The 13,261-nt window shown below is 45.0% G+C and overlaps 1 protein-coding gene across 5 annotated transcripts in view; it reads left to right on the top strand.

Moving 5' to 3' along the window:
- Window positions 1-13,261, top strand: part of RFX1 (regulatory factor X1) — a 52,115-nt gene that overhangs the window by 15,265 nt on the left and 23,589 nt on the right. For 3 of the 5 annotated variants that reach the window (XM_028711560.2, XM_028711565.2, XM_028711564.2), the window contains 5 exons: window positions 4,421-4,530; window positions 5,142-5,225; window positions 8,783-8,875; window positions 11,170-11,265; window positions 13,039-13,125. In XM_028711560.2, the coding sequence (XP_028567393.2) occupies window positions 4,421-4,530; window positions 5,142-5,225; window positions 8,783-8,875; window positions 11,170-11,265; window positions 13,039-13,125 (470 nt within the window). Of the gene's footprint in view, window positions 1-119; window positions 2,593-4,420; window positions 4,531-5,141; window positions 5,226-8,782; window positions 8,876-11,169; window positions 11,266-13,038; window positions 13,126-13,261 lie in introns of those variants that run through there. The other 2 variants (XM_028711563.2, XM_028711561.2) reach the window with 2 other exon arrangements.

Here is a 13,261-nt window from a genome sequence, read left to right on the forward strand (position 1 = left end):
AAGGGCTTTTCTTCCCACCGCCAGCCTTCAGAACAGCCTTCTGGCGGTGGGAAGAAAAGCCCTTGCCCGCCCCCCCCAGCCTTCAGAAGAGGTCGGGGGACAGACTGTCCTCGGACCTGGTCTGAAGGCGGTTTCCATAGGAACGCATTGATTGATTTTCAATGCATTCCTATGGGAAACCGTGCTTCGCAAGACGAAAAACTCGCAAGAAGAAAAAACTTGCGGAACGAATTAATTTCGTCTTGCGAGGCACCACTGTATACTGTATAGCCAGTCCTGCTTCATTTCAGTGAAGTCGAACTGAACAGTTTTATAGCAGCTGAGGACTTTGCTCAAAGATTTTTTCTGGATAATCTTGCCATTATTGTTTTTCAGGTTTTTCAAATCCTAGTTAAATTATGTCCTTCAGCTGAGTTGCCAAAGTGTGTACCTCATTAAATGATGGCTAGCAGTGATATTCCAAAATCCATATCAAGGCAATACCCTTATTTGGCTGATAAAATATATCCCCAAATAGTGTGAAAGCTTTTGAGTTCTCCAGCTCTTCATTGGGCTAGATGCTAAACAAAATCATGGAAAGTGAAGAACAAACAAACAAAAGTCTTATGTTGAAGCTATGGAGTCCGCATCTGGTCACAGTATTAAGATGATGTTTCAACTAAGGGCGGAGACAAACCAGAGCAACAGTACACATTAGCCTAGAAAGAAAAATGGAAAATTAAGGCAGGCAACAAGCTTCCAGAAAATATAGTGAAAAGAACACAGAGATGCTTGATAATCTCTTTCTCTTTTAACAAAATGACAATGTCAGCAAACCATGGTTGTCAGCAAACCACGGTTGCCTTAGGCAAGCAAGTCTCTCACCTGTCCATTCTGCAATATGGGAATAAGGATACCGGCCATGCAAAGTTGCCAGGATCAGTGCTAATTCCAGTGGGCTTTGTTCCTTTAGGTTTATTCCTGTGACTTGTTTCCAAAAGGAGTTAAGGCTGTTCATATGTGTTTGTGTGCATGCAGACACACGCTTGTGCAAATACATGCCCTTGTTCCTCTGCTGAGCTCCCATGGGATCATAAACCCTGTTGTAATTGGAAGTATACTCCTTTAATACTCTGGTAAAAATAGTTCTAGTACCAAAATGTCCTGAAATTAGCAAGGGGAAAAGAAAGATTGAATGAAAGTTTGCTTATCTTTGGGCCTTGAGGTAAGAGCAGTAGTAAGAGGAGGGGCAGCTGTGGAAAGGTTCTCCCTTCCAGGGATCAAAGCCTGTCCATTTTTCCTTGATTAGCGTGTCAGAGTTGGCAAATCTAGAAATTGTGTCACTGGGGCATTGAACAGAATGCTTGTTCATTCCAGGCAAAGGGCCTATTCAAAAATGCTCCCATCTGGCAGTGGTTCAGGTCTTGTACAGTGTAAAGCCCAATCACTGCAAGCTAAATTCTTCTTATCACAGGTCCAACCCTTTTAACTTTTATTTTTGTCGGGCTCTTTTTCAGTCCCCCTTTTTCTGGTCCTGCTTCTTCCTGTTTGCTTTGATCTTATATGCTCTCATTCCCCAGAAAAGAGCAACTGCTTTCAGATAACTTGCCTGCATTTTCTATAGTTGTCTTTTCAAGGAAGGCTCATTATGACAGTCTGTTGACCCTCTAGCCTAGAACACCAGGCCCTCTGTTAGCCACAGCAGAATATCCTGATTAAAGTAGGATTTTTAGAGTTCCAGAACTGAAGGTAGCTCTGTGAATGTTGGGAGGTACAAGCGGATACCCTCCAACATTTCTCTTATGAAAATAGGGACGTCCCATTCCATATTGATAATTTTACTATTTAGACCCCCCACGTCTCACTGGGTTGTCCCAGCTGCTCTGGGCAGCTTCCAACATGTATAAAAGCATAATAAAACATTAAACATTAAAAAAACTTACTTAAATAGGGTTACCTGCAGACGGTTCTGGGGTCAGATAACTCTGTTCCCTCCAACATTTCTCCAATCAAAATAGGGACATCCTACCATACTTTCCAACATTTCTCAAATGAAAATAGGGACATCCTAAGGAAAAGTGGGACATTCCAGGATCAAATCAGAAACCAGGACAGCTTCTCTAAGTCAGGGACGTCCCTGGAAAATAGCGACAATTGGATCGTCTGCAAGCGCCTTGTCATTAACTGAATAGATCTCTTCCAGCTATTTTGTAGATGGAACACTCTCTCATCGTTGAGATGTCTGTCATATGGTTTTGCACTCCTCAGTTCAGACATGTGCATAGTCATATTGGTTATGTAGTTGCTGATCATTCTTCATGTTAAAAGAGCTGAAGCTTTTAAACAGAACGGTTTTGAAACCCTACTTATGACGCTAGTTTTTCTAAGGACATAAATGCACAAGCCTATTGCAGGTGGCCCAGAGTGACTTCACCTGCCCTTTTTCTCCCTCCCGCTGTGCATGTTAAATGAGACACTCGTGAAACGTGAACTCCTGCTTCGTGATTACAATCAGGTGAACAGCCGGCATCCGCCACCCCATCCTGAGAAGAACAGAGGGTGTACCTACTACAATGCGAATGTTTATTTGAAACCAACCTGTCTGGAGCTTTGGTAGGAACTAGCAGGGATTATCTGGCCAAGGTTACAGTTTATAAAAGCCTTGTCTGTTTTATTCTCAAGGAAAGGAACAACTAGAACTGAAACCCTTTTTACAGCCTCACCATGTATTATGATTGCCTTTATGCAATGCCTTTTGACCGTAAGTACTTGGGAAGGGATTTCTGCTTAGGATCGGCCCAATTGTGACAAAGGTCAGAGCTTTTCTAAATCACATTCTCTGCTTTTTTTGCAAATCTGTTGTGGTCACTGGAATTACAGCAAAAAAGAAGCAAACTCTATTCAAGCAGGGCATTGTTAAAACCAACTCCTGAGCACCAAGAGTTCATAATTCTGCACTTGGCACTGGAAGCTTCCTAGTTATCACAACTACTGCTTGCCTCAAGTGGTCAGTCCTTGCTTTTGGGAAATAGATGTACCTGCTTCCTTTGCCAATTTGTGAAAAATAGGGGAGGGGTGAGAGCTAGAAAATGAGAAACACTGGAATTATTTATTATAGCACGATAACTTCATCAGGTTTGGATTAAGTGCCAGGGACACAGTATCCTATATTGACATAATTGAGAGTGGGTTTATACAGTGGAGATAGCCTTTCTGCAGGAGAGAGACATACAGCTGTTTGCCACATCTAAAAAATCAGAATATCCATGTACCAGTCATGGGAATAGGAGCACATGGTTGTCAGAGTTTCGTTGTTTTTATTTTAGGAGTTTATAAAATAGTGAAATGTTGCTGTGGCAGGATTGGGTAGCCTTTTTGGTGTATTTATTTTTGTTGTTGTTGCTATTCTGACAGGGTGAGAGAGTTCATTCAGACTCTAAAGTTGGCAAAGCATTTTAAAATTCATAAAATGGCAGGAGTGGTGGAGAGGGGTTGTGCTGCTTATTACTAGTTATGTTGCAGGCAGTATCCATTAGGTGGCTGTAACACACAAGCCTGTTTCACACAGCACTAATTCACAATGAATGTGATAAGAGAGTGTTGTGTTTGTGACTGCGTGCAAATAGCATTTTCTCAGGCGGTAGTCCTATGCACAGTTTACTTGGGAAGAACCCCCATTGGTCTCAAGGGTACATACTTCTTACTACACATTAGAATTGTAGTGACCAGAAATTGCAGACTGAGTGCTGAGAAAATGAGATATCCCCTTGGCAATCACTGCCTTGAGGAAATACCTATGGAACCTTCTCCACAAACAAGTAACAGCTGCATGCTTATTGCAACGAATAACAGTAATTTGGAAATATTCTAGGGAGATATTTTCTTGTCTATTCCTGCTTCAGGGAGGTCAGCCTTTTATATGTTTAACTACTACATACAATTCCTTTTACTATCTGAGGTTGGGGTCTGGATAGTGAAAGTTCTGGATAGGTCAAAATTCATTGAAATGTAGTTCTGATCAGAATTTCTTCCCCTCCAAAACACGGGCCATCATCTCAAGCAGTTGCTTGGGGCATCAAAGTTTATGGGGGTGATAATTTAGGTGCAATCTGTAAAATGTGGCCCAAGATTCCCTGCAATGTTGCAAGAGATGCTGGGGCAAAGTCCTTTCATTGTGTGCTATACTATGTCGGGTGGCAGAATGTATTGTGTGAACACTCCACAGAGCTAGCAGTTAGACACAGGAATCATTACTCTTGGCCTTCCAGTTTTCACTGAATCATATTATAAACTAGGGCAATGGACACCTGAACTCCCAATGTTGAGCTAGGGGGTTCTGAGCCTAGTCTTACGCATCACCTACTTTGCTGTTGAGATTTTAAATAGATGGCTGGAGAGTTGGGGCTTGTGCTATTAACTCTTCTCATCTGCCTCTCTACAGAAAGCTCCATGAGGCCCAGTGACACAGTTTCAGAGTCCAGTCCAGGCTCCACAGCCACACAGTCAGGGGTGCCAACTCAGGTGGTCCAGCAAGTCCAGGCTACTCAGCAGGTATGTAGTTCAGCCATGGTTTCTGTGGTTAGTTCAACAATGGCCACCCTGTAATGAAGCAAATGGGGCCACTCTCTTAATCAGGACTACTTTGACATTTTAAAAGTCCAGATACCTCTGAATTAGTGGTGTTAGAATAAAAGGTGAGGAGAGCTGTGAATAAAGTTCTTGGGTTCCATAACTATAGAATGGGATATTGTTTGTAAGAGCAGGGGAAGGGTCCTGGAAACCAGAACAAGTGGGTTTGTTTTGTGGATCAGAGAAGTAGGTAATTCTGTGTTTTGTTCTCAGTTATATGGGTTGGAAGAAGGGTGCAAAGTCTTTAGCAAAAGACGGACACGGCCATGTAGGTAGGGTGGGAGGTTTGGAAGTAAGAGCTCCTATATTCTTTTCCTGAAATTGTGTATGAGAAACCAATAGCAAAGGTTCTTCACCCAGCCAGGATCATTATCCCCCTGTGCTAAATGCAAATATCAGTGCTTTGTGGACTTTACAGTGAGCCTTGCTATCTTTGAGGGGGAATGCAGGTGAAACTGACAGCAGATAAAATGTTTCCTGTGAATTGCCTTTGTTTGCCTTGATCCTTGGCTAGTTTGTTTTTGTTTTGGCAGAGGTTATTGGTCCAAGCTAGTGTGCAGACGAAGCCTGGAACGGTATCACCTCTACAGCTCACAAGTGTACAAGTACCCCAGCAGGTGAGTCTGAACTTTCTCTGTGACGCTGCCACAAGTAATTGGTGCAGTTTTAAAATGCATACCTCTGCCCAGTGGCCGGCCTGCCTGCTGTGTCTGCATCTGAGTGATACAGATGTTGTCCTGAGAATATATTCTAGCTATTCTAGCTTATTGTCATGAGAAATAGGGCACCTGTATGCTACTAACTCAGATAGCTGTAAAGTAGCATAATCTTTGCCAAGGGTGAATTGTTTTATTAGGTTGCTAGGATTTCTATATTAGACACCCATAGACCTCTTGCAGAACTACAGTTTCCAGTATTTCTGTTGAGGGAATCCTTATTTGATGGTTTTCTCCTTCATTGGAGAAATCTCTCCTTCCTTGGAGGTTTTTAAGCAGAAGTTGGGTGGCTATCTGCCGTGGATTCTTTAGTTGAGATTCCTGCATTGCAAGGGAGTGGGCTCCACGACCCTTGTTGTCTCTTCCATCTCTACAGTTCTATAGTCACCTGTGTATAGAATCTATTAGAATCATAGAATCGTAGAGTTTGAAGGGACATCTAGTCCAACCCCAGGCAATGCAGGAATCACATCTATAGCGTCCATGACAGATGGTCATCCAGCCTCTGCTTAAAAACCTCCAAGGGAGGAGAGCCTCCCGCCTCCCAAGGGAGTTTGTTCCACTGTCAAACATTAGGGTGAGTGGTTGTTCTTGATTCTCCATCTAGCCCTTCCCAGCTCTTAAAAATTATGTACTTTTAGTTGAAACTTCAACCTTGTGGTCATCCCACTAATGATTCTGCATGGGACTCACTCAGGGTGGGATTCACCAAACAAGTCCTGTCAGTTCAAACCCTGCCTGAGAGCTTCCATTTGTGCAATAGGACTTTCCCTTCCGCTTCCTTGCGACTTGGAACCCCCTGAAACTGGCTCTAGGGTGGTCAGGAGAAGCCCCAGAACAGTGTGGCGAGTGGGGGTATCAGTACATGTTGCTTGCACTGATGGCGAGATTTACCAAAACATGGTGTAAGATTTGTACTGTATGTGTGTTTCAGGGCTATCGGTTCTGTCTTCTTGCACTGAAGTAGGCCGCTTTATGGCAAAAACAATCTTAATAATTGATAAATGAGCTGTTGGATATTGTGTACTTCTGCTAAGGTGCTCAGGGAATCTCCTATCAAAGAGGTGTAGTGGATTGGCTGCATTCATGCTTTGGGACCTGACCTGTTGCAACAGTTGGGAGTGTAAAAAAATTGACCCAGGCAACAGGCTGTATCGGCTTGGACCCTGGAAGAGGTTGGGTTAAGCTTTTAAGTGCAGCAGGGCTCATGTACCCTAGTCACCTGTGTTTTGGATATGTTGGGTGACAATCTGGGTATTTTTGAGCTTGTCCAAAGACTTCATTTGCTCTTCTTTTCTGCATTTGGAAGGATGAGTGATATGATTGTGTGTGCATAGATATAGATGGGTGAGTGCATACATAATTTTTATTTGTTGCTTTCTCTGCATGTTCACCTGAAGCATCTTAAAATTGTGTGGTGCCATTTCATGAGATGATATCTAGGTACAGTCTTTAGTAGAAATACTTTCCACTGCCAAAGAATGAATGCTTCTTTAAAGACAACATCTTGATGTTCACCTTCAGTTTACAGACTTCTCCTAATATTAAGAGGCTCCTGCCAACTGGCTTTCATTATGTGTACTAGCTAGCTTTGTACATATTTGAATTTGAGTCTAGGTGCCTTCCTGACAAGGGCATTATTTTTCAACGCTTCTTTGTCACTTGTGCATTCTAAACCTTCTGGTATCTTTGCCATAGTTCACTTGGTTGGTTGGTTGGTTGGTTGGTTGGTTGGTTGGTTGGTTGGTTGAATCTTTCCAGTGTCATACCAGGCACCAGGCATCATCATCATAATTTTCATCATTTTTAATTTGTACTGAGAGCCAGTATGGTGTAGTGGTTAAGAGCGGTAGTCTCGTTATCTGGGGAACCGGGTTCACGTCTCCGCTCCTCCACATGCAGCTGCTGGGTGACCTTGGGCTAGTCACACTTCTCTGAAGTCTCTCAGCCCCACTCACCTCACAGAGTGTTTGTTGTGGGGGAGGAAGGGAAAGGAGAATGTTAGCCGCTTTGAGACTCCTTAAAGGGAGTGAAAGGCGGGATATCAAATCCAAACTCCTCTTCTTCTTCTTCTATACCGCCTTTCTATCTTACAATACTCAAGGCGGTTTACAAGCTGAAGAAACAAAAAATGTACATCTTATAACAATCTAATGCAATACAAAAATGTGCTAATAAAACATAACTTTAAAATAGGCAACCTCCATAAAAAAGTAGCATTCAACAATCATTACAATAGTATAAAACAATAATATCAACCTATAAAAGTTAAACAGGCAGTAGTAACAACCTTAATAATCTTACCCTTTTAGTAAGCCTGTTTATTAACCAGTGAAATCCTGCTAGTGAATTGTATGTTGTGCTTAAAATGTCCTTAGAATAATAGAAATGGCATATGTGTGCTGTGCTGATCTCACTGGAAGAAGGGCAGGAAACAATTGTAACAAATCAGTATTATATAATGGTAAGATTTACACTTTAAAAAGGTTTTGTTGTGAAGTTTATAATATAAACCTTCAGTGATTTTTCATAAAATATTCCTGTCCCAATCCAGGCATAATGACTAACATTGTTATCAATTATCTATATTTATGGACATGATATATTTTGGACAAGATATATGTAGAATACACATAATTGTGATGCCATACACTTTCTGCATTCATCTGTGGCATCACATCTGCACCAGGCCTAGAAGTTCCTGGAGGGTTTAAAGCAGTTAAAGGGAGTCAAAAGCAGATGAGAATCCACTACATTAATTTAAGGAAATAAGAGTTAACATAGTATTCAAGAAGCACAAAAGTAGAAATAGAATGTTTTTTAAAAAGTAGTACACTTAACCTATATTTGTCTGGCCAAGGGAATCCTCAGTTCTTGGTTTCAGAGCTTTTAACCCATCTCTAAAGATGCTTACAAGCACATAATATCATCAGACCTGTTGGGAGCTCACTTTTGGTCTCAGCGGGAGCCTTTGACGTCCTAGTCATCCCCAGGACCTTCTTTGGGGCGCTCGCTGCCTATGAGCCACCCCAAAACTCCAAAAACAGCAGCCAGTTCGCTGCAATAGTGATTCCGGCTTCCTTTCCCCTTGGTGGCAAACCGGAAGTGGTTGATTGCAGAGCATCCCATTTGAGGAGGTGGTTCCATGTTTTGTTTGATCCTCTCAACAGGCTTTCCTGAATCTCTTTCTTTAAAAAAAACAAAAAACCCTTCTCTTAGCTGGTATGGCTGCCTTGACAACTGAGTGAGAAAACGACAGTGAGTAGTGCAGGGTGGGGTGGGAAGGTAATTGCCTACGTGAAAGGTAGCTAGTAAAAAAATTGCTCATATTATAATTCACCAGGTGTGCGTGTTGGTGAGCAGTTCTTTGGTAGCCCACTGGTCAGTAGCTTCTGAACAGTCTCCTGGAGATACGGTAATTAACCAGGGCTTGCTTCTTTTATGTCATCCTGTTTCAGCGGCTGGTGGTACAGAGTACTTCACAGGCTAGTAAAGGAGGAGCTGTTGCGCTGGCCGTCCATGGTGTGCAGCAGGTCCACTCTTCACCTGAGGTGGGTGGCCAGATGTTTGGAAAGCCTGTTCAGATGTTCCATCCGCCATGAGTCAAAGAAAGCCTAGTTTTGCCTTCACTGTGTTGAATGATGTTGCTCATTTATTTATCTGCCTGATCAGCCCAATACTTCTTTTCTTCATCAGCTACTTCCTGGTTCCTCCACAGTTGATGCCCATTTCCAGTTTCCTCTTAAGCTCCCTTGTGACTATCATATTCTGTGAGACCTGGGAACATCTTCTCATTACCTGGCAATGGGTTCTTATCCAACCTCAGTTGCCCCTAAGCATCCTCTCGCACATCACAGAGCTCAGTCTGCTCCCTGGCTTACCAGTGAGGTAGGAGCAATGAGGCAAGATGAAAGATTACTAGGATGTGCACAGCATAAATCTCAGTGCAAATCTGATCAAAAAAGATTTAATTAGTGAGCCCACTTTGTGGTGGCACTGAAAACACAAAATTTCTCTGTCACAGTTGCATCGTGTGGGGCTTTTCCAAGTGATTTGGGAGCCTACTTGAAGTTGGCCCACAGGGTGACATCAGAACCCTTGGAAACCTGCTGTATCATATTTGTTAGCCACTTTGAGGATTAAGTAGATTGTATCTGCTTTAATGTGGACTCCTCTAGCTTACAGATCAGCTTGTTTAGATGAGCCTTCCTCAGCCTGGTGCCCTGCAGTGTTGCAAACTACAAGCCCCTTCATCTGTGTTAACTGGGACCAATGGTGGTTGTAGTCCAAGATATTGGGGGTGGGGAGGTTGGGGTAGGCTATTCTAGGGCTGTAGGATGAGTTTCAGTTACTGTGGCCTAAAGAAATTGACAGATTACTTGAAGGGTTACAGCCCTACCACATGCCTGCTAGGTAACGGTCAAGGATCCCTGGACGATTAAGTCCAGTCAAACTTGACTGTGTGGTACAGCGCTCATCTCGCTTCAGGCCAAGGGAGCCGGCGTTTGTCTGCAGACAGCTTTCTGGGTCATGTGGCCAGCATGAGTAAACCTCTTCTGGCGCAACAGGACACCATGACGAGTGCCAGAGTGCACAGAAACACTGTTTATCTTCCCGCTGCAGCGGTCCCTATTTATCTCCTCACGCTGGTATGCTTTTGAACTGCTAGGTAGGTAGAAGCTGGGACAAAGCGGGGGCTCACCCTGTCGCACAGACTCAAGCTGCCGACCTTCCGATCAGCAAGCCCAAGAGGCTCAATGGTTTAGACCACAGCACCACCCGCTCCCTAGAATTGGTCTCCACAGTCACTTACGGACACACTGTTAAGACCATATTCATGGAAGACAATCTTACTCGACTACGAGTGATCGCCAAAGAAGAAGACATGTCTGTTCTGCGTCGTGTGTGTATGTGTGTGTTACTGTGCCCAGGCTGTGATCATTTAGCAGTCTTATATTCTGTTGTTTCCGTAAAGCTTCAATATACAGGTTAGACAATTAATGTCCTAGGAGACCGAGACTGGACTGGTTTCTGTGTGTTGCCATTTTTCAATATCCAGTTTACGTTCATTCTGTCATTTTTGTAGGGACCTACATTCAGTAAACCATAGAAGACCATTGTTAGAAGATAGCACCATATGTAACCTGGGAGGAAATGCAAGTGACTTAGAATATTTGATCTCTGACCTCCATAGGCACCAACTCTATAAAGCTGAGGCGTCTTCAGCCCCACCCCCATATCTGTTGCGATGGGGCTGAACATCCCCCTCCATCCTGAGGGGGCAGAGGAAGGAGGCTGAGCCCTTTCTCGCCTGTCTCCTTCCTCCCTCCTCCCTTTGTCCATGGTCCTCCACCATCCTGAAGGTCACCCCAGCCGCACAGTTTTGAGAGACACTGCATGGAGCGGTGTGGCCTGGCAGAAAGTTGCCTTGCTTGCGCAGTGTTGGGAGGTGCTGCACAGACACTTGGGAGGTCTGTGACAGCTGCACAATGTCGTGATGCGCGTGACGGGGCCCCCAATGTTGGGCACAACTCAGTGTCCCTCTGCTAACCGACAGACTTAAGCAAAGAATATAGCAGTGTGTGTGGTGTCCCCTCCTGCTTTTTTGTTATAAAAATTGGTAGTTCTGGACAACCTTTCTTTTCCATAAAATGTTCATCAACAGTATAACGACCATGTAGAAGTTTTTCTTAGAAGTAGGGTGCACCATGACTGAGGGAGGGACACCACTTGATTCCAGGCGGAGAGAAAGTAAGCATGAATTCTGAGACAGTAGTACATCATGCAGTTATGCCTTGCTCCTTTGTCCATACCCAAAAGTAAAGTCTCCTTCCTTGCCTTTCAGCGCTCCCCTGTCCAGAACAGCAGCTCTGCTGCTAAACCGGGACAAGTGCAGCAGCTCCAGGTTCACGCAGTCCAGCAAGTGCCTGTAGCACAAGAGGTGCTGTATCTTTGCTTGCCAATATCTTGTGGTCTCTTCTCAGTCGTGGTAATGTGATCGGATTTTTGGGTAGCAAAAGCTGCAGCTTGTCAAGGGTTCACACTAGATTTTCAAAGTTCTATCTGTTAACAGTTTCTAAGCACTTTCAAGATCTTTATTGCACTCCATGTAGCCACTGCTTTCAGTTGTAAGGTAGTGTGAACTTTCCTATAGTTTACCTTCGTTTTGTTGTGGAGGTGTCACACCAAATGCCAGATATGTGTAACTCTAAACAACTGTCCCTTTCACATTGCTACAAACTGATGTATTTATGTGATATTTAGTTTTCAGAAATCAAACTTTCCACGTGATGTTTTGGGGTGCAATTCAGATTTATAAAACTAATATAAAATTAATGGCCAGAATCAACTAAGCAATCTCAGTTGTGGAAGCCCACATGAGGACCTCTGCTAGTGCAGTGATGGCCAAACCTGGCCCGCCAGCTGTTTTTGGACTACAACTCCCATCATCCCTAGCTAACAGGACCAGTGGTCAGGGATGATGGGAATTGTAGTCCCAAAACAGCTGGAGGGCCAAGTTTGACCATCACTGTCCTAGTGCAAAAGGGATCTCTTCCCCACCCCCACCCCGCCCAAATTGGCCTGGAGAGGGTCAGGAGAAGCCTTGGAACAGAAATGCTTGTGCTGACAAGAGTGCTTTGTTGAGTTTCTCCTAATTGTGTTCAGATTCTTTGGAATACCCAAATGAAGTAATATGTTTGTAGGGCCTTTTGTGAGAATAATATTTTTGGAAGACTTCTATAAAAAGAAAAATCATTACCGTATTTTTCGCCCTATAGGACACACTTTTCCCCCTCCAAAAATGAAGGGGAAATCTGGGTGCGTCCTATGGGGCGAATGCAGGCTTTCGCTGAAGCTTGGAGAGCGAGAGGGGTCGGTGCGCACCGACCCCTCTTGCTCTCCAGGCTTCAGGAAGACATCCGCTGCCTAGGCTGCGGATAGTAGTCTGCTTCCCGGAGCGCCGGGTGTGCTGAAAGCAGAGCGCCCGGCGCTTCGGGAAGACATCCGCAGCCTAGGCAGCCCTGCGGGAGTTCCCACAGGGCTGTCTAGGCTGCGGATAGCAGCCTGCTTCCCTGCACGCGGGGCGCCCTGAAGCAGAGCGCCCCGCGCGCCGGGCAGACATCCGCAGCGTGGGGAGCCCCGCAGGAGTTCCCGCAGGGCTCCCCACTCTGCGGATAGCAGCCTGCCGCCCGGCGCACATGGCTCCCTGAAGCAGAGCGCCCCTTGCGCCGGGCAGACATCCGCAGCGTGGGGAGCCCCGCGGGAGTTTCCGCAGGGCTCCCCACGCTGCGGATAGCAGCCTGCCGCCCAGCTCGCGGGGCGCCCTAAAGCAGAGCGCCCCGCGCACCGGACAGACATCGGCCAGCCCCACAAGCTCAGGGGACAGCGGGGAGGCGCAGCGCTGCCATCCCGCTGTTCCTCGACCTGGTTTGGTTTCCCCGACCTGGTTTTGGGGGTGAAATAAAGGGGGGGGGGATTTCCTTTATTTCCCCCCCCAAAAAAACTAGGTGCGTCCTATGGGACGGAGCGTCCTATGGGACGAAAAAGACGGTACTTTGCAAGTTTCATTTCCTAGGGTTAGGGTTAGGTTCCTGTTGGCATGCCCTTGTCAGTATGTATTGCAAGCTCAACTACAGCTAGCCTTGGGGCAAGGAGGCCTTGTATCACCTCTGCCTTCCAAAGCATTCTGATAAATTCTGGTTTGTTTCTGCAGAGATCTGTTGTGCAGACAACTCCCAAAGCAGGCACAGTGCAGCAGCTGGCAGTGCAAGGACTCCAGCAGGTTCATGTTACTCAAGAGGTAAGAAAGAGATTTTGACTGTTGCTTTCTGGCTGCCCTACTTTGGTAGCAGCTGTGATCTACCATGGAGGATATTCCTAGATTAGCTGCTCCCCAAGTGCCAGGGCATTAAAGCCTTTCTGTCCTGAATTCCTCA

This window comes from Podarcis muralis, chromosome 17 (genome assembly GCF_964188315.1).
Source record: "Podarcis muralis chromosome 17, rPodMur119.hap1.1, whole genome shotgun sequence".
NCBI classification, from domain to species: domain Eukaryota; kingdom Metazoa; phylum Chordata; class Lepidosauria; order Squamata; family Lacertidae; genus Podarcis; species Podarcis muralis.